Source organism: Oryctolagus cuniculus, chromosome 16 (assembly GCF_051225735.1).
Source record: "Oryctolagus cuniculus isolate XC-2025 breed Fujian yellow rabbit chromosome 16, ASM5122573v1, whole genome shotgun sequence".
Lineage (NCBI taxonomy): Eukaryota > Metazoa > Chordata > Mammalia > Lagomorpha > Leporidae > Oryctolagus > Oryctolagus cuniculus.
Window position 1 is genome coordinate 50431622 of NC_142882.1, and position 18821 is coordinate 50450442.

Here is an 18821-nt window from a genome sequence, read left to right on the forward strand (position 1 = left end):
CCAGAAACTCCATCCTGGTCTCCCACACCAGTGGCAGGGACCCAAGTACTTGGGCCATTATCTGCTGCTTCCATGAGAGGCAGACTGGGCACTCTGTTAGGGGACGCAGGCATCCCAAGCAACATTTTCACCGCTATACCAACCACCTGCTCTCAACCCCAGTATTCAAAAATTCAGCAATAAAAGACAACCTAAGAGGGGGAAGAAAATTTCCCTTTCTTTAATGAAAGCAGTCTTTTCTCAATTGACAGAACAAGTCTAGACTTCAGCCCCCTGCCAGTGCCACCAGCGCTGCAGTGGCATGGGGTGCACGAAGCCAGCCTCTCGCCTAGACGGCTCAGGTACAGACTCTGGGGCCGGGCGAAAGCCCACCCTGAGCCCAGCTGTCTGGACTGCTCAGCGCAGAAGTCGTCTCAGAGAGGACAGGGCTGGGCGCAGAACCACACGTGGCCGGACTCCAGCCTTGTTGCAGCCCAAGGAAGGCGTAGCGATGCCAGCAACTCCCGCCGAGTGGGCGCCTTCCCGGCCATTCCTGAGTAACACAAAGCAATGCTCTGGCAGCCTCTCTCTGACACTGACCTCTGCCAGCGTGGGTCGCAATTAAAATTCAATTAAAAAACTAATTAAGCTATAAAAAGAAGACCTCTCACACTGCCAACGGATTTTTCCATCAAGTATCTACCTTTGAAAACAGACTAATGTGATGTGTCGTTACTCCTACAGTCTGTAGTATAAAATGACAGCTTGTGTGGATTTCCATGATATTCAAATCCATCCTTCCGGAATTAGGAAACACCACCCCCAGCCAAGAGAACACACTGGTCAGCTCCTGGCTTTCTGAAGGCAGCGCCGATGACAGGCTCTTATTGACACGATTCTGATTAAGCCTCGGGAAACGCTTCTGACTCCAGAACACGGAGTGTGTAGTTCACGCAGAAACAAGCTCCATTTTAAGCCCTGAGGAGCAGTACAAAGGAAGTTCATGCACACGACTGCATTTTCTGCTTGTTTTCAAGGCAATTTTGATGGCCATAATGGCAAGATTTACACAGCACACACACTCCTGCATCTGCGAAAGGCAACAGATCACAAACAGAAAAGCATCGTCCCACGTCCCTTTCAGCCCACCATGAAGGGGACGTGCCCATCATCCCCACCATAAACACGGGCATTTCCTTAGCTATCTCATGATTAAACTGGGGAGTCCAGGAGACACGTACACACCCCATGCCGCTTACAGGAGCTAACCCCCAAGAGAATCACAGGCCCAGATGAAAAACCTCAAACTGTACAACTTCCAGACGAAGTCAAGAGAAAATCCTCGTGACCTGGGGTTAGGAAAAGAACTGTTAACATGACACCCACAGGGGCTGGTGCTGTGGCCTAGCGGGTAAGGTCACAGCCTGCAGCGCTGGCATCCTTGTGTGAGTCCTAGCTGCTTCACTTCTGATCCAGCTCCCTGCTGATGGCCTGGGAAAGCCAACAGAAGGTAGCCCAGGTCCTTGAGCCCCTGCACCCACATGGGAGACCCAGGTGAAGCTCCTGCTCCTCACTTTGGCCAGGCCCAGCCCTGGCTGTTGTGGCCATTTGGGGAGTGAATCAGTGGATGGGGGATACCCCCCTCCCTCTCCCTTCCTCTGTCCCTCCTCTGCAAATCTTTCAAATAAATAAATAAATCAGGGTTTTGTTTTTTTTTTAAAAAAAAGATTTGTCCATTTATTTGAGAGCCAGAGTTACAAAGAGAAGGAGAGACACACAGAGAGAGAGAGAGATCTTCCATTCGCTAGTTTATTCCCCAAACAGCCGCAATGGCCAGAGCTGGGCTAATCCAAAGCCAAGAGCTTCATCCCAGTCTCCCACATGGGTGCAGGGGCCCAAGCACTCAGGCCATTGTCCACTGCCCTCCCAAGCCACTAGCAGGGAGCTTGATCAGAAGTGGAACAGCCGGGACTCGAACCAGCAACCACATGGGATGCATGTGCTGCAGGCAGAGGCCTAACCTATATACTACAGCGCCGGCCCCAATAAATCAATCTTAGAAAACAACTCAACAACTTCATCAGCAGCACAAGGCAGGTTTTACAAACCCAAATATTAGATCTGAGCTTCTGCTCTTCCAAGACCAAATAAGAGAAGGGAAAGCTAAGCCACAGGCTGAGAGAAAGAGTGTGCAACTCATGTATCTGATAAACAACCACTGCCCATAATACGGAAAGAAACTCGACACTCAGTAAGGAGAAACCCAATTAAACACTGGACAGGAGATCTGAGCAGACACTTCAGCATCGACGCATGGAGGGCGGAGAAGCCCACGTGAGCAGATGACTGACAGCTTGAGTGAATGAGGAAATGCAAACTGAACCTACAAGGAGCTGCAGCCACTGAACTATCGCAGCGACTGAAAAACAAGACAGCACCAAGGGCTGCCCGGCACGCAGAGCAACTGGCACTGCGACGGCTGACGCAGAACGGGAGGGCCGCTCAGGCAAGCAGCCTGGTGGCAAATGCACCCTCGTCCTGGGTCCTACCAACCCCACTCCCGGGCACTCACCAAGTGAGCTGAACACTCACGTTCACACAATGCCACCCTGACCCAGTGTTCAAGTTCTAGCCCAGTGTGTTCCAGCAGCCTAAGGCAGCTAGCGAGAAGATAAACACACAACGCAATAGTAACCAGCAATAGGAAAGGAACCAATGACTGACGGCCACCAGGATCACAGGCCGATGCACTGTGCCAGCGGAAATGGGCTACACATCCTGTGATCCCGCTGGACCACATCTAGGGGAAGGCAAAGACCACAGAGACAGAAACCCGTCAGTGACCGCCTGAAAGCTGGGGCAGGGACAGAACCCACGGGAGTGAGAACCCAGCTGGAGGGCACCCTAGCAAGGGCAAGCGGCACTGGGTACCAGCCTTTAGTCAAGAAGGGGTATGGGAGTTTGAACAAGATAGCGGCTCTCCCCAAGACAGAGCATAGCACACAGCAGGGAGCTTCAACAGCGTGTGCCAAAACGAAATGAAAAGGTGACTCTACTCTAGTGCTAAACTTTTTGAAAGCCAAAGCCACAACATTTTATAATGCACATTTTCCATGAACATTTTGAGGTTGGTACATATGCTACATTTCAAAGTTCACTGCACCAAAATAAAACTTTTTCAATTTTCTAGGGAATTTTTTAAGAGATTTATTTATTTATATGAAAGCCAGAGTGGCAGAGTGTGGGGGGGGAGGGGGAATGGAGAGGGAGGGAGGGAGGAAGGGAAGGAGGGAGAAAGACATAGATCAACCATCCACTGCTTCACTCCCCAGACGTCTACAACAGCAGGTGCGCAGGCCAGGCTGAAGCCCAGGAGCCAGGACCTCCCCAGTGAGTGGCAGAGACTCACCTCTTAAGCAGTCATCTTGCTGCTTCCCGAGCACATTAGCAGGCAGGTGCATCAGGAAGTGGAGCAGCCAGCACATGACACGGTGCTCTTATGAGATATGGACACCGCAAGCAGAGGGCTAACCCACTGCACCACAAGACCCACCCAATTTTCTATGAACCTTCTGAAGAGCCCTCGTATAATTAAAATGTGATGCAGGCAACACCACAAATCAATGGGAAAGGGACAGCACTGTCAGTAACCCCTGCAGGCAACAGCAGCTGTATCAGGGATGCAGCTCATTTTGCTTCTCTTCTGATACCTGCAGATCAGATGGTACAAGAGCTAAATGGCGGCCGGTGCTGCGGCTCACTAGGCTAATCCTCCGCCTGTGGCGCCGGCACACAGGGTTCTAGTCATGGTCGGGGTGTCGGATTCTGTCCCGGTTGCTCCTCTTCCAGTCCAGCTCTCTGCTGTGGCCAGGGAGCGCAGTGGAGGATGACCCAAGTGCTTGGGCCCTGCACCCCATGGGAGACCAGGAGAAGCACCTGGCTCCTGATCAGCGCGGTGCGCCAGCAGCAGAGGCCATTGGAGGGTGAACCAACGGTAAAGGAAGGAAGACCTTTCTCTCTCTCTCTATCCACTCTGCCTGTCCAAAAAAAAAAAAAAAAAAAAGCTAAATGGCTAGCTAGCAAACCACAAAGGAGAATTAATCAGTGTAAATATGTATCTGGCCCCTGGGCGGGGAGGACTTTAACCAACATAAAGGCCATCAAAATGGAAAAGATGACATCATCAAAATAAAAATCATCAAGTTCTTACCTAAAACAAAATTGAGAGGAAAAAAATAAAGTGAGGGCAAACAACCCACCAGAAATAGGGCAAATCACATTCTACTGAAAAGCTCCTCTCCTTCGAAATACACCAAGCATCGCAGATAAAAGAACAGAAAATTCACTGAATATGAGTCGTGGAAGAGGCTAAAAACCGTTTTTAAAACTCTTTGATCTACTTCATAATGAAAGGAACGGAAATGAAAACAAGCACAGCTCTCACCCAGCAACTCAGCAACACTGTGTTGTAGTTTTTAAGAACCTGCCCAGCAGTGAGGAGTAAGTGCCAGACAAGCCTCCCTACACAGAAGTGGCGGGGAGACCCCGGGCCCGAGGCTTCAGAAGAGAAACATGGCCAGACACACATCAAACGGGACAGCTCACGTAAAACAATGCACGGCTGCTCTTCAAGTCAGCTGCAAAAAATCCAGCTACGTTCAGGGTGATGGAGAATGTGCACTCCTGCTAGCAGTTAAGAGAACCAAAAAATAAAGAATTATCAGGAGCAGGCGCTGAGCCCAGCAGCTAAGACACAAGCCTGCTTCAGGCATGAAAAGCGAAGACACTGTGGCAGAAAGACCTACATGAAGGATCTCTGTGAGTGAGACCCCAGTGGAAAGAAGGGGCCATCAAGGAAGGAGGGACCTTTCTCTGAAGGGAGGAGAGAACTTCCACTTTGATTATGGCCTTGTCTAAATAAGGTCGGAGTTTGTGGACTCAAGAGGCTTCCATAGCCTTGGCAGCTCATGAGAAGAGCCTCGGGTGATTACTGATGTCATAAATAAGAGTATCAATTGTTAAATCAACAACGGGAGTCACTGTGCACTTGCTCCCCATGTAGGACCTCTGTCCTCAATGTGTTGTACTATGCAAATTAACGGTAAAACTAGTATTCAAACAGTACTTTATACTTTGTGTGTCTGTGTGGGTGCAAACTGTGGAAATCTTTACTTGGTATAAAGTTGGTCTTCTGTATATAAAGATAATTAAAAATGATTCTTAATGAAGAATGGGATGGGAGAGGGAGCAGGGGGTGGGAGGGCGGGTATGGGCTAAGAACCACTATACTCCTAAAGCTGTACCTATGAAATTTGTATTCATTAAAGAAAAGTTTTTTTTAAAAAAAAAAAAAAGTCACCAGCCTCCCATCTCAAAGGTTTGATGACCCTGCTCTGGCTCCTGGAGATCCTGGGAGGTGGTGAGAAAGGCTTCATCAAAATTAAAAACTCACATACATCAAAAATAAAATACTTAGGAATAAGCTTAACTAAAAAGCACAAATCTTGTACACTAAAAACTACAAAACATTTCAGAAAAACAATTCAGACACAAATGGAAAGACATCCCATGATACCAGTATCTCACTGCCTTTTGTTTTGTTGCAAAAATAAAAAAGCCCATCTTGAAATTCATATGAGAGGCAGACATTTGTCCTAGGAGTCAGGATTCCACACTGCAGTGCCTGGGTGCAACGCCCAACCCCAGCTCTGGACACCAGCTTCCAGCAACGTGGACTCTGGGAGAAAGCAGTGGTGGCTCAGGTAACTCCCCCCCCCCCCACACACCCGCAATGTAGGAGACTTGGATTAAGTTCCTGGCTCCCAGTTGTGGGCATCTGGGGAGTGAACCAGCAGATGGGCGCCCTCTCTCGTCCCTCAAGTAAATAAATTTTGTTTTGAGGTTTACACCGAAGCTCAGGGAATCCTTGGAAAAGGACAGTGTTACAGGACTCACACTTCCTGACCTCAACCTTTACTGCAAAGCTACAATGATCAAAATAACGGGGTCCTGGCATACACAGACAAACAGACCAATGAAAATGAACAGAGCGCCCAGAAATTAACCCCCATGTATATGCACAAATGACTTTTGACAAAAGTGCCAAGCCCATCCAGAGGGTAAGGACAGTCTCTTCAACAAATGCAGTGGAGAACACTGGATATACCCACATGCAGAAGAACGAACATTAACTCAAAGGCCCAAATAGAAAAGCTAAAACCACTAAAAACTCTTAAGAGAAAACACTGCCCTAGTTGTGGCAATGATTTCTTGGATGCAGCAATAAGAGACCAAACAGATATACCAGGGGCCAGCTGAATGCTTACTGTGTTAAGCTGCTGCTGGAAACACAGACATCCCACACTGGAAGGCCAGTGCGAGCCCCAGCTCTTCCACTTCATACCCAGCTCCCTGCTGAAGTGCCTGGGAAGGCAGTGGAAGATGGCCCAGGTTGGGGCCCCTGCTACCCATGTGGAGTGAACCAGTGAATGAAAGGGCATGCATTCTCTCACTCTGCATCTGAAGTAAATACATAATTTTTTAAAATCCAGATAAAATGGACTTCATCAAAAACTTAAACTGTGTGCATCAATAAGCACTATCAAGACACAGCAACACAGACCAAAGTATTTCCACATCACGTGTCTGATAAAGGGTTAATGCCCAGAAAATGTAAGTAACCCCTACAACCCAACCACAAAGAATCCAAATATGAAATTGGTAAAGAACCTGAATTAACATTTCTCCAAAGAAACTGGTATATGAGAGCCAAGGAGCCCACAGAAAGAGGCTCCACATCACTTATCATTAGGGAAATGCAAATCAGAATCACACCCATCAGAATGACCAAATCAAAAATCACAAGACAGGGGACGGTGCTGTGATGCAGCAGCTGAGCCTCCGCCTGCTGTGCCAGCATCCCATGTGGGCGCCGGTTCATGTCCCGGCTGCTCCACTTCCGACCCAGCTCCCTGCTATTGTGCCTTGGAGAACAACAGAAGCCTGCTCAAGTGCTTGGGGCCCTGGCTTTGGATCAGCCCAACTCCAGCCATTGCAGCCATTTGGGGAATAAACCAACGGACGGAAGACTTTCTGTCTCTCCCTCTCAGTCACTCACTCTGCCTCTCAAATAAATAAAATCTTAAAAAAAAAAAAAAAAAAAAAAAAAAAAAGGAGGATAACTAGTACTGACAAGGATGTGATGAAATTGGGACCCGTTTGTGCTACTGGTGAGAAGATTAAAGAGCACAGTGACCATGTGCACCAGTAGGATGGCTGCACAGAAATTAAAATTTACAACTGCCGCAAGATCTAGCCATTCCACTTTTAGGCACACATCCCAAAGAACTGAAAGCAAGTACTGGAGCAGGTACTGGAATACAAATGTCTCGTCACTGCAAACCAATGCATTATTCCCAACAGCCAACAAGTGCAAAGAACCGACACATTCGCCGACAAATGATGATGGGTAAGAGAACATGATACATGCACACACTCGTGATGGAGCGTTCTTCAGCCTAAAAAGGAACAGATTTTAATGCGTGCTACAGCATCGATGAACACTGAGTATGTCCTTAGTGAAAAGAGCCAGTCAAAAAGGACAAGGATGCATGATTCCACCTGCACGACACACCTGGGACAGGCAAATTCGCAGAGAGAAACCGCAATGGGAGGAAGTGCTGGGGAGCTACCCTCTCCCGGGCACAGTTTCCATTCAGAAAGATGAAAAGGTGATGGGCGTGCAACATTGTGCCTGCCCTTACCCACTGACTGTACACTCAGAATACTAAGCTAGGACGGGTATTTCACCACAAGCTTTCAAAGTCGCAGCCCCAGACAGTGGGTACTTGGCACAGCAGTTAAGACACCACTTGGGACACCCACATCCCCAAACAGAGTGACCAGGTTCGAGCCTTGGCTACACCCGATTCCAGCTTCCTGAAGACGCACACCCTAGGAGGCAGCAGGTGACGTCTCAAATATTCAAGTCCCTGCCACCCAAATGAGACCTGGACTGAATTTCCAGCTCCTGGCTCTGCCTGGCACAGCCCCTACCGTCGCAGGCGTCTGCAGAGTGAATCAGAGGACGGGAGCTCTATAAATAAACTAATTTTTAAGAAGTGTCCTCCCCCCAATCAATATGGTTTTTGGAAAGAGGAAACCCAAATCGGGGAAACACAGCCATGTACAGCCACGTGCTGCAGGCTGGGGGCCAAGGAGCCCTAAGCCTCCAACACTTGTCCATGCTGGGCACCACGTCTCTGCAGCACGGGGACAGGGATGATCTGCAGAGTCTCAGAGAAGTCCAGGTGCTGCCCCAGTCCCCTGGGGCACTGACTTGGCGGTGGGGGTGGGGGTGGGCAACACTCCTGGGAGCAGGCGGCTGCAGGACAGAGTCCATCTGCGGAAGGATTGCCTGTCACTTCCCGGGGTGGGGAGGAGGACTGAGCCCTGCAGGCAAGTGTCCCACCCATCTTCAAACTGACGGGGATCCCCACCCCACAGCAGGTCCAGCAGCCTGGGTACAGGCATGCTCTTGGACACGACTGCCCGGCTCATAGCACCGCTGGCTGGGGAAGCTGAGCCCTGGTGACCCCAGAGAGGCCACAGAGCTAGGAGCACACCGGTTCTCAGTGCCTGATTACAGTGGCGCAGGAGGACAGCCAGGCGCTCTCTGCACTGAGCTTCCGGAGTCAGCAGCGTGGGCAAACAGAAACTCAGGTGAAGGCGGCCTCGTAAGAGGCCACGTGCGCATGTGGGAAAGGCTGGGGAACCACCTTATTTTAAAGACCAAGACAAAAACAAAAAGGCCCCAAATCAACTGTCAGGAAAACAAAACAATACCAAAAAAGCAGAAAACAGTGAGGAATAAGAAATGGAGTGAAATTCATTTTACCCTTCTGAACTTTCTTTTTAAACAAATTCTCATGGAAAACATACTAGGCATCTTGCATTAAAAATGTTCCTAGGATGGGGCCAGCTTTGTGGTCTAGTGGGTTAATCTGCCGCCTGCCACATCCCACATCAGCATCCCATATGGGCACAGTCTCGTGTCCAGGCTGCGCCACTTCCAATCCAGTTCCCCGCTAATACACCTGGGAAGCGGTGGAAGACACTGCGCCCACATGGGAAACCCGGATGAAACTCCTGGCTTTGGTCTGGCCCAGCCCCGGCTATTGTAGCCACTTGGGGAGTGAACCAGCAGATGGAAGATTCTATCTCCCACCCTGCCCCCAACATCTCTTTCTGTAACTCTTTCAAATAAATAAATATTTGTTTAAAATGATCTTAGGAACCTAAGAACGTCACTGTCAACTAAAGTTTGTCCCCCACCCCTAACTGCCCTTCCAAACCTGGGAGCTCTTTACACAAGAACACACAGTGGCCATAGGTAGGAGAGGGGGGGCAACTGTTCCGAATCAGGATTCAGGACACCTGCGACTTGTCAGTTACACTTGCAGTCCCAGCTTCTCCAACAGGGGAGCTCAGTGACAGCCCCCAGGGCTTTGAGGGTCACAAGGGGAAGACAGGAGGGGAAGTCTGTCCCCCAAGAGTCATTTCAGTTCCACCTTTATGCAAGGACAGATAAAAATGGATCACGGTATACAAAGCGCACACAACAGGTGCGCTGACTCTGAAAGATCTAAGTGGAGACTGACAAGCACATTCCTACAGGAGCCGAGCGGCTATGCCAAGGGCTCCAGGGCAGGCACCAGCTGGTCTGTGGCTAAGCTCAACCACCAGAGGCCAACCACTCTGCCACACATGTGCCCAAGCCCATCGCAGCTCATCCTGACGCTCCCAGCTCGAAACCATCCTTTTTAAAGATTTATTTATTTATTTGAAAGGCAGAGAGAGGGGGTGGGGGGGAGAGGTCTTCCATCCACTGGTTCACTCCTCAACAGGCTGCAACAGCTGGAGCTGTGCCAATCCAAAGCCAGGAGCCAGGAGCTTCCTCTGGGTCTCTCACCAGGGTGCAGGGACCCAAGGACATGGGCCATCCTCTACTGCTTTCCCAGGCCATAGCAGAAAGCTAGATCAGAAGTGGAGCAGCCGAGATGTGAACAATATCCCCCCATACGGGATGCCGGCACTGCAGGTGGCAGCTTTACCTGCTACGCCACAGTGCTGGCCCCTAAACCATCAGGTCCAAGCCAGGAGCCTGGAGCTCCGTCTGGGTCTCCCATGTGGTTAGCAGGGGCCCAAGTGTCCAAGTACCTGGGCCATCTGCTGCTGCTTTTCCAGCTATATCAGCATGGAGCTGGATCGGAAGTGGAACGGCTGGGACTTGAATTGGTGCTCTGATGTGGAATGCTGGTGTTGCAAGCAGTGGCTTAACCCACTGCATGCCAACCCTGGCCCCTCATCTGTTTAATTTTGAAAGTGGTGCTGCGGCCTGGGAAAGCAGTGGAGGATGGCCCAAGTCCTTGGGCCCCTGCACCCACGTGGGAGAACAGGAAGAAGCTCCTGGCTTCAGATTGGCGCAGCTCCAGCCGTTGTGGCCATTTGGGGAGTGAACCAACGGAAGGAAGACCTTTCTCTGTGTCTCTGTCTGTAATTCTACCTGTCAAATAAATAAATGAAATCTTTAAAAAAATAAAATAAAAATAAAGTGGACAAATATGCCAGGCCCTCTGCATGTCAAGCTGTTAAATGTCACTGTGACTCCCCCCTCCTGCCCCCGCCAAGCCACCAGCCTGGGGAAAACCCTGGGGCCCTCATCTCAGGAAGAGGAGGCAGCAGGAGGGGTACCAGGGTCTCTGGCCAAAGACCCAGACCACCAGGATGCGCTGACACATAGGGCACTCTCCAGGGACACAGGATCCTCTGGAGTAGAGGTTTAAGGATGGGCAAAAAACCTGTGCTGTCTCTGCAGGAGAGGGTAGTGGAAGGGGTCTGGAGGAGACCCCCAGACCACAGTAACCCCAGGCTTTAGGGCTCGCATGCACGCTGCTAGCAGTGTCTCGGAGAGGTGCAGCACAGACAGGTGAGCGCACAGCTCGGCCAAGTTCTACAGTCGCACCGCACCCACTCTCGACAAAACCCACCCAGGCCAGGAAACACCTTCTCACTTTCTCTTAGAAGCTACCTGGTATCTGGTGAACCTTTCAGACATGCTGTCCAGGACACAACGCGGCAATGTCACCTCCTTAAAAAGTCAACCACTGCCAACCAGAGTGTGTCCCTGCCTTCCACATCAATGTCCCCACTGGTCCCAGGCCACAGTCGCTTCCCCTGTGCACCCACTGGTAGGCTCAGGGGCACTGCTGATGTCAGAAAGGGACTGGGCTCTAAGACTGGTTTCTGCATTTTCTCCCACATTACATCGCCCATGGGATGCCCAAATTTAGGGACACACTGCCACTGCTACAGCTCACCGTCTTGTGAGCTTTGGTTTTGACCACAGGTGGGAGGGGAAAAAAAAGCATTTTCTTTCAGCTAATACAGTGCAGCAAAAAGGGTAAATACCTGTAGGAAAACACCCCAGCACATCAAAAAGCATACAGGAAAGGCAATCAGAAGATTAGAAATTGTGGGACAAAAAAAAAAAAAAAAAAAAAAAAAAAAAGGCCAGCGCTGTGGCTCACTAGGCTAATCCTCCACCTGCGGCACTGGATTACTCCAGGTTCTAGTCCCAGTTGGGGCGCCGGATTCTGTCCTGGTTGCTCCTCTTCCAGTCCAGCTCTCTGCTGTGGCCCGGGAGTGCAGTGGAGGATGGCCCAAGTGCTTGGGCCCTGCACCCACATGGGAGACCAGGAGAAGCACCTGGTTCCTGGCTTCGGATCGGCGCAGCGGCCGTAGCAACCATTGGTGGGGGGGGAACCAATGGAAGGAAGACCTTTCTCTCTGTCTCTCTCTCTCACTGTCTAACTCTGCCTGTCAAAGAAAGAGGAGAGGAGAGGAGAGGAGAGGGGAGGGGAGGGGAGGGGAGGGGAGGGGAGGGGAGGGGAGGGGAGGGGAGGGGAGGGGAGAGGAGAGGAGAGGAGAGGAGAGAAGCGAAACGAAACGAAACGAAACAAAAAGAAAGAAAAAGAAATTGTGGGAGCCAGTGCTGTGGCACAGTGGTAAAGCCTCTGCCTGTGATGCCAGCATCCTACATGGGCACCAGTTCAAGACCCAGCTGCTCCACTTCCAATCTGGCTCCCTGCTAATGTGCCTGGGAAAGCAGAGGATGATGGCCCAAGTCCTTGGGCTCCTGCACCCACATGGAAGACCTGAATGAAGCTCCTGGCTCCTGGCTTTAGTCTGGCCCAGCTCCGCCCATACAGCCATTTGGGAAGCGAACCAGCAGGATGCAAGACCCTCTCTCTCTCTCCCTCCCTCCCTCCTCCTCCTCTAACTCAGCCATTCAAATAAAAATCCATGCCTCATTGTTTTTCTTTTTTAAAAAAGGTTTCACTGTGGCCAGCGCCATGGTGCACTGTGTTAATCCTCCGCCTGCGGCGACGGCATCCCATATGGGCGCCGGTTCTAGTCCCAGTTGCTCCTCTTCCAGTCCAGCTCTCTGCTGTGGCCTGGGAAAGCAGTAGAGGATGGCCCAGGTCCTTGGGCCCCTGCACCCATGTGTGAGACCCAGAGGAAGCTCCTGGCTCCTGGCTTTGGATCAGCGCAGTTCCAGCCGTTGCGGCCATTTGGGAAGTGAACCAACGGGAGGAAGACCTTTCTGTCTCTCTCACTGTCTGTAACTCTGTCAAATAAATAAAAATCTTTAAAAAAAAAATAAAAAAGGTTTTATTTATTTGAGAGGTAGAGCTATCGAGAAACAGAGCATCTTCCATTTGCTGGTTCACTCCCCAAATGGCCACAATAGCCAGAGCCAAGCTGATCAGAAGCCAGGAGCCAGGAACTTCTTCCGGGTCTCCCACGTGGGTACAGGGGCCCAAGGACTTGGGCCTTCTTCCACTGCTTTCCCAGGCTATTAGCAGAGAGCTGGATTGGAAGTGCAGCAGCCGGGACCCATATGGGTCCCGGAACCGCAGGCAAAGGCACTTGCCACAGGGCTGACCCCTGGTTTTTCCACGACCTTTCTGATGTATCCCAATATGTCAGAGCTCCCCATCTGCTAAAAATGAAGCACATTATTAAACACATCACCAAAAAAGCAAGACGGAAAGCAGCGTGGACTCCAACACATATCTTCAGTTACATTCCACGGCAAGACACTGATTACAAAGTCTCTTAGATAAACAGAAGCCTTGGACACCTAAGATTCGTTCCCCTCCTCAGAGAAGCACTGCACAGCTCCTCAACTGGGAGTGTCCAACTGTGGGAGCCACTGGGGAGAGGTCAATTCCAGCAGCCCCACACCACAGGGGGCCTGGCCGACGTGGGGACTGTGCTCCAGGCAAAGCCAGAAAACAAGGCACCGGGCTGGCGCCGCGGCTCACTAGGCTAATCCTCCGCCTAGCGGCGCCGGCACACCGGGTTCTAGTCCCAGTTGGGGCGCCGGATTCTGTCCCAGTTGCCCCTCTTCCAGGCCAGCTCTCTGCTGTGGCCTGGGAGAGCAGTGGAGGATGGCCCAGGTGCTTGGGCCCTGCACCCCATGGGAGACCAGGAAAAGCACCTGGCTCCTGGCTCCTGCCATCGGATCAGCGTGGTGCGCCGGCTGCAGCGCGCCGGCCGCAGCGCGCCGGCCGCGGCGGCCATTGGAGGGTGAACCAACGGCAAAGGAAGACCTTTCTCTCTGTCTCTCTCTCTCACTGTCCACTCTGTCAAAAAAAAAAAAAAAAAAAAAAAAAAAAAACAAGACACCCAGAGTAGGGGAGGCAGAGCAAGGCACCACCGTCTTGCCTCCTAGTTCAGCTCCTTCTCACATTTATTCGTACAGGTACAGAGCTCATGCACAAATCCTGCGCGTGTGAAAGCTTTCTGGATCTCCTTCCCGTTCCCAAGCTGATTTCCACAGGGCACAGTTCAAGAGAGGATGGCTTCCTGCACAGGAACCCCCACCAGCGGCCGACAGCTCCCACATGTAAGCAGTCCTTTGGGCTCAGCAGGCTCTGGGTCATCCCAGTGGCCCCGTGAGCCAGCCCAGGATTGATTCCGATCTTCCCCATTTCGGGTAAGTTTCTAGGACCTACTAAGGTCCCACAATCCCAGGGGCAGACGCCAGGCAGCCAGCGGCCCACAGGCTGATCTCGCCTTATCTGTACCAGGCAGCCGGAACAGCCTCCCGCACAGAGGGCCGGCAGGATTGACGGCTTTTAAACACCTGGCACAGCACAGCTCTTAAAAGGAAGTAATGGTTTCCTGGCCTCAGAGAACGGGGTGGCTTGTAAGAGCTTCTCCCCTCCCCATACCCCAGACTGCCCAGGGCCCCATGGCACAGAGGAAGGGCCAGCTAAGCTCAAGCAAAGGCAATGAAAAAGAAAAATGGGGGGGGGGGACCCAGTCCAGAGTGACCCTCCGGGGAGCAGCGTGGGGATAGAACAGCCACTCCCGTATCTTTGCTCTTCTGCCATCACAGGCAGGTGCACCCAAGCACCTGCAAGTCCGCTGTGCCCAGGGCACTGTGGGGACACACATCAGCTCTGTGTGGAGTAACATCGGGCCCCTACGCAGGGGAGATGCCACCGAGACCTCCATGCTGCACGGCAGCACCCACTGCTTTGGAAGATACCCTTTCCAGGTGTTACCGTCCATGAAATTTAGCCCCATACGCCTCGGAACCACCTGCTTCAAGGCGATCAGAAACCACCACCTTTCGCAAACGAGAAATGTAACGGTGTCACTTGTATTTTCTTATCTCGATCCAAATTCCAGATAGCCCGCACCATCTCCAGGGTGATGAATTCAGGTTTTGGTTTTTGTTTTTGTTTTTTTTTTGACAGGCAGAGTGTACAGTGAGAGAGAGAGACAAAGGTCTTCCTTTTCTGTTGGTTGACCCCCAATGGCCGCTGCGGCTGGCATGCTGATCCAAAGCCAGGAGCCAGGTGCTTCTCCTGGTCTTCCATGGGGTGCAGGGCCCAAGCACTTGGGCCATCCTCCACTGCCTTCCCAGGCCACAGCAGAGAGCTGGACTGGAAGAGGAGCAACCGGGACAGAATCCGGTGCCCGACCTGGACTAGAACCCGGGGTGCCAGCACCGCAGGTGGAGGATTAGCCAAGTGAGCCACGGCGCTGGCCCAGTCTTGGTCTTTTACAAAGCACAACTGCCCCTCAGAGGTAAAGGCTGTACCCAGACTGAACCAGAGCGTGTGCTAAGTAAAGGAGAACTCTCAAGGCAGTTTAAAACAAGTATGCCTGAACAAACCCACTCAGACGGCTTTACCCATCTTCCCCGTTCATTGATTCTTGCATAACTTTAAAGATTCTTATTTCCATTTATTTGAAAAGAGACAGAGACAGATGGAGAAAAATCGCCCCTGCACTGGCTCACTCCCCTCAGATGCCTGCAATAGCAAAGACCAGGCCAGGCTAAAGCCAGGAGCCCAGAATCACTCCAGGGCCTCGTACTTGAGCCATCATCTGCTGCCTCCCAGAGCACACAACTCCAAGAAGCCAGAACTAGAAAACAACCAGGCACTGACTGATAAACAATGCGGGCGCCCCAGGCCACATAATTAACCTCATAGCCTTATCTCCAACCAAGAGACCTGATCAGATTAGAACTGCTATGACCCCTGGTCACTGACAATCCAGCTCTGCTATGGACCTACAAAGAAAGAGGGCCCAAGGAGCCTTTTAAATACAAGGCTACAAAAGTGGCAAAGTCCTCCAAGAAATCACAAAAGACGCCGCTTCTAGAAGGAACGCCGGGCACACGTTTTAAGCCACGCCACCACACGGGCAGTTTGTAGCCGTGATGTCGATACCAGAAGAGTCCCCTGCACCCTGGCACATTCAGAAGAACGTTTAGCATTAGTCCTTCCCAACGCTGGGGCTGGAAGCACACGAGGACAGAAACTGTCACCAGCAGAGGGTTTCTGCTGGGAAGCATGGGCAGGCTTCCCCGGGCAGCTCACAAAGAGATCAGCCCCTCCCTTCACCAGGCGTTCCTGCCCTCACTCCACGAAAGGGCACAGACAGGGAGGGCGGCCAGCCCATGGGAGGCACTAATGTGCAGCACTTGCAATGGTGGGATCTCAGGAAAGTTTTCCCTACTGGTAACAATCGGGCCTAAGGCGCCCTCTGGGAACACCTTCCCCAGGGGTGGAAATTCTATATTTAATGAGATTAAACCCCACACAAGCTGTGCAGCAAAGAGGCTCGGCCCCTCCCACCAAGTGGGGGCGGGGACCCCGCAAGATCCCCCAAATGCAGTGCCCTGCGTGTTCACTAAGTGCTCTTCCCCAGGGGCACCTGCCCACAGCACAGAAGCACTCCCTGATAACTTCAGGAGACCGTAATCTGCTCGCAATTAAGTTCTGATGAACAGGAACATTTCCACTGGAAAAACCACCACACACCTTAATCTGTGCTGTCAATTAGAAAGTCCTTAGAAAATACAAAAAAAAAAAAAAAAAAAGATCATCTTACATACAGCAATTTGCCCTAATTGGTGCATAATGGGTTCGATATAATTTGCGGATTACCTCCACACGGTAAATAGTTTATTACACATTTTAAAACTATCAAAGACCAGCCCCGTGATCCGACAATCCAACGTTCAAGTCCAACTGCACATTCTAGGACATTCTGCATTTGCTAAGCAGGAACCCCAAATGCAAGTGAGGAGCTCAGAACTCTGCAGCCGACCAAGTTCCCAGAGCGATACAGTTGCAATGAAACCCACAAGCAGCTGGGGGGGAGGGGGCAGAACTCCCAGGACAGGATGCCAATACATCGTAAAGGCCCAGCGGCAAGAGAGACTGGCACAAACCAAAGCTCTAACCCTGGGAGTCCTCAGACCGGCTACTCTCTCTCCCTTGCTGCGAGTAGGATCTCTCACTGGGGAAAGTTTAAAAACCCTTTCTCACATTCACAGCACCGCATTTTTCTTCCAGAAGACTTCCATCAATCACTAAACGACCAGGGCATGCGTCAGGGGGGCTCCGGTTGTAAAGTGCTCCCACATGCAGGCAGGTGACAGGCGTGTGGGCGTGTGGCCCCCACCTCCACCCCCGGGTGGGAAACACAGATGCCAGTGAAAGTCAAGATGGAAGCAGCGAGGCCGTCGGCTCTCAACCGGCCCAAACCCCAACCCCCTCGCACAGAGCAGCTCCTGGGCACCAGCAGTTGTCCAGCTGTTTCCTTCCCTTTTTAAAGTTTTTTTTTTTTTTTTGAAAACATATTATTGCTCACTTCTGGATAAATACATGTTCATTTCATTGGGGACCTTTATTTCAACTACAATTTAAAAGCACGTAACAGCTCTTAAAAAGAGAAAGAAAAGCAAAACACACACACACACACACCCTGAAATCACTCTCACATTCTCACCACGCACGGAAATCTTCGGGGAACTCGCCCCCAAGTGCTCGCGAAGGCGCTTTAAAGTCTAGTTAGGCCCACAACGCCTAACCCGGACCGCGCGGCTTCTGTTTTAACTCGGGGCCTAATGAACCGGCCACTTCCAAGGGCATGCAAATTCCTTGCAAACTTTCACAAAAGTGGCACAACACACACAAACCCACTCCCCCACCCCACCCCCACCCCCGAAGCCCAACGGACAACCAGGTCGGCTCTCAACTCTTTTTTTTACTTTAGGTAAACTTCCTTATCCCTGCGCCAATTCCTGCAGGAAGGGGGAGGGGGTGCGCACCAGCTCCCCGCCGCCTCCTCGCCAACACCTCCCGGGAAAGGTTCGCACACCTGGCGGCCGAGGCCACACCGGACCGGCCTGCAACCCCAGGGCACCCCACCGGGGACCCGGCAGCGCCAGGGCGCGCGGCTGCTGCAGCTCAGGTGGCACGGCCACGCCCGGCTGCGCACACCTGCAGGGCGCGCCCGCTCCTGCGCCCGCGGGGCTGGGCGCCCGACCGGCTGCGGCGCGGCCGAGGGCCACGCTTCCAACCCAGGGCCGGCGGAGGAGGCCCGGGCGCGCACAGGCGCGGCGTGGCACGGGCGCTGCGCGGGGGAGGCCGCGCCACGGCGGGCCAGGAGACGCTCACCTGAGAACCAGTCGCCAACTCCATTCTTCCTAACGGGACGCCAGCCTCGCCCCAGCACGCGGCCACGGGAGCCCGGCTCGCCACGGGACAGGCGCTCCGAGAACGCCCCGCGGCCGCGCACCCAGGCGGAGCTCGGGCGGGCCCGGGGGAGAGGCGCACTCGGCGCCAGGACAGGGGGGGCGCGCCGCACCGCCCACTCGGCGTCGCCCCGCCGGGCCTCCCACCGCAGGCTGCGCACCCAGCTTTACGCGCGGCCCCCTTGGCGTCGTAGGTGGCGCGGCCCAGCCTGCCGTCGCGCGTGTCCAGGGGCGGCGGCCGAGGTGGGGGTGCCGGGCTCCCCCTGCAGAGGAGGGCGGGAGTGGAGCGGTCCAGCCAGCTTTCGCGCGGGAGAAATGAGAGAGGGGCCGGCCCGGCACGGCCTCCAGCTGGCACGGCCGGCTCGGAGCGCCGCGCGCCTGCGGGACTTATTCCAAACCGTGCCCTGGGCCGCCAGCGTCGGTTGCAATCAACCTGGGGCCCTGGGGCCGTAAAATCTTTGAGGGCGGCCACGGGGCTGGTTGGGTTTCGTTGTAAAGGGGCGGGGCCCTGCCGCCTCCCCAGCAGTAGCTGCTGCCTTCGCTTTGTAAAGCAGGCAGCCCGGGTGCTGTCCCAGGAGAGGGGCTGGAAGATGGTCACTAGCCTTTGTGTCACTGCCCGTGGAATCTCAGCCGGCCTCCCTCCCCACTGGGCAGGATTCTAGAGGTCAGGAAAGCCGATTAATTTAGCAACTAGCGACTAAACACCTGCTGC

At 52.7% G+C, this 18821-nt stretch overlaps 1 protein-coding gene across 12 annotated transcripts in view; it reads right to left on the bottom strand.

The window, feature by feature from the left end:
• CDCA7L (cell division cycle associated 7 like) overlaps positions 1-18536 on the bottom strand; it is a 42236-nt gene extending 23700 nt beyond the window's left edge. For 2 of the 12 annotated variants that reach the window (XR_016222515.1, XR_016222514.1), the window contains exon 1: positions 18033-18536. Coding sequence is in view for 5 of the 12 variants with exons in the window: in XM_051852806.3 (XP_051708766.3) it covers positions 18033-18056 (24 nt within the window). In the remaining 7 variants the exon portion in view is untranslated. Of the gene's footprint in view, positions 1-17336; positions 17462-18032 lie in introns of those variants that run through there. The other 10 variants (XM_051852806.3, XM_089315359.1, XM_008261512.5 and 7 more) reach the window with 10 other exon arrangements.
• Positions 18537-18821: the final 285 nt, after the last annotated feature.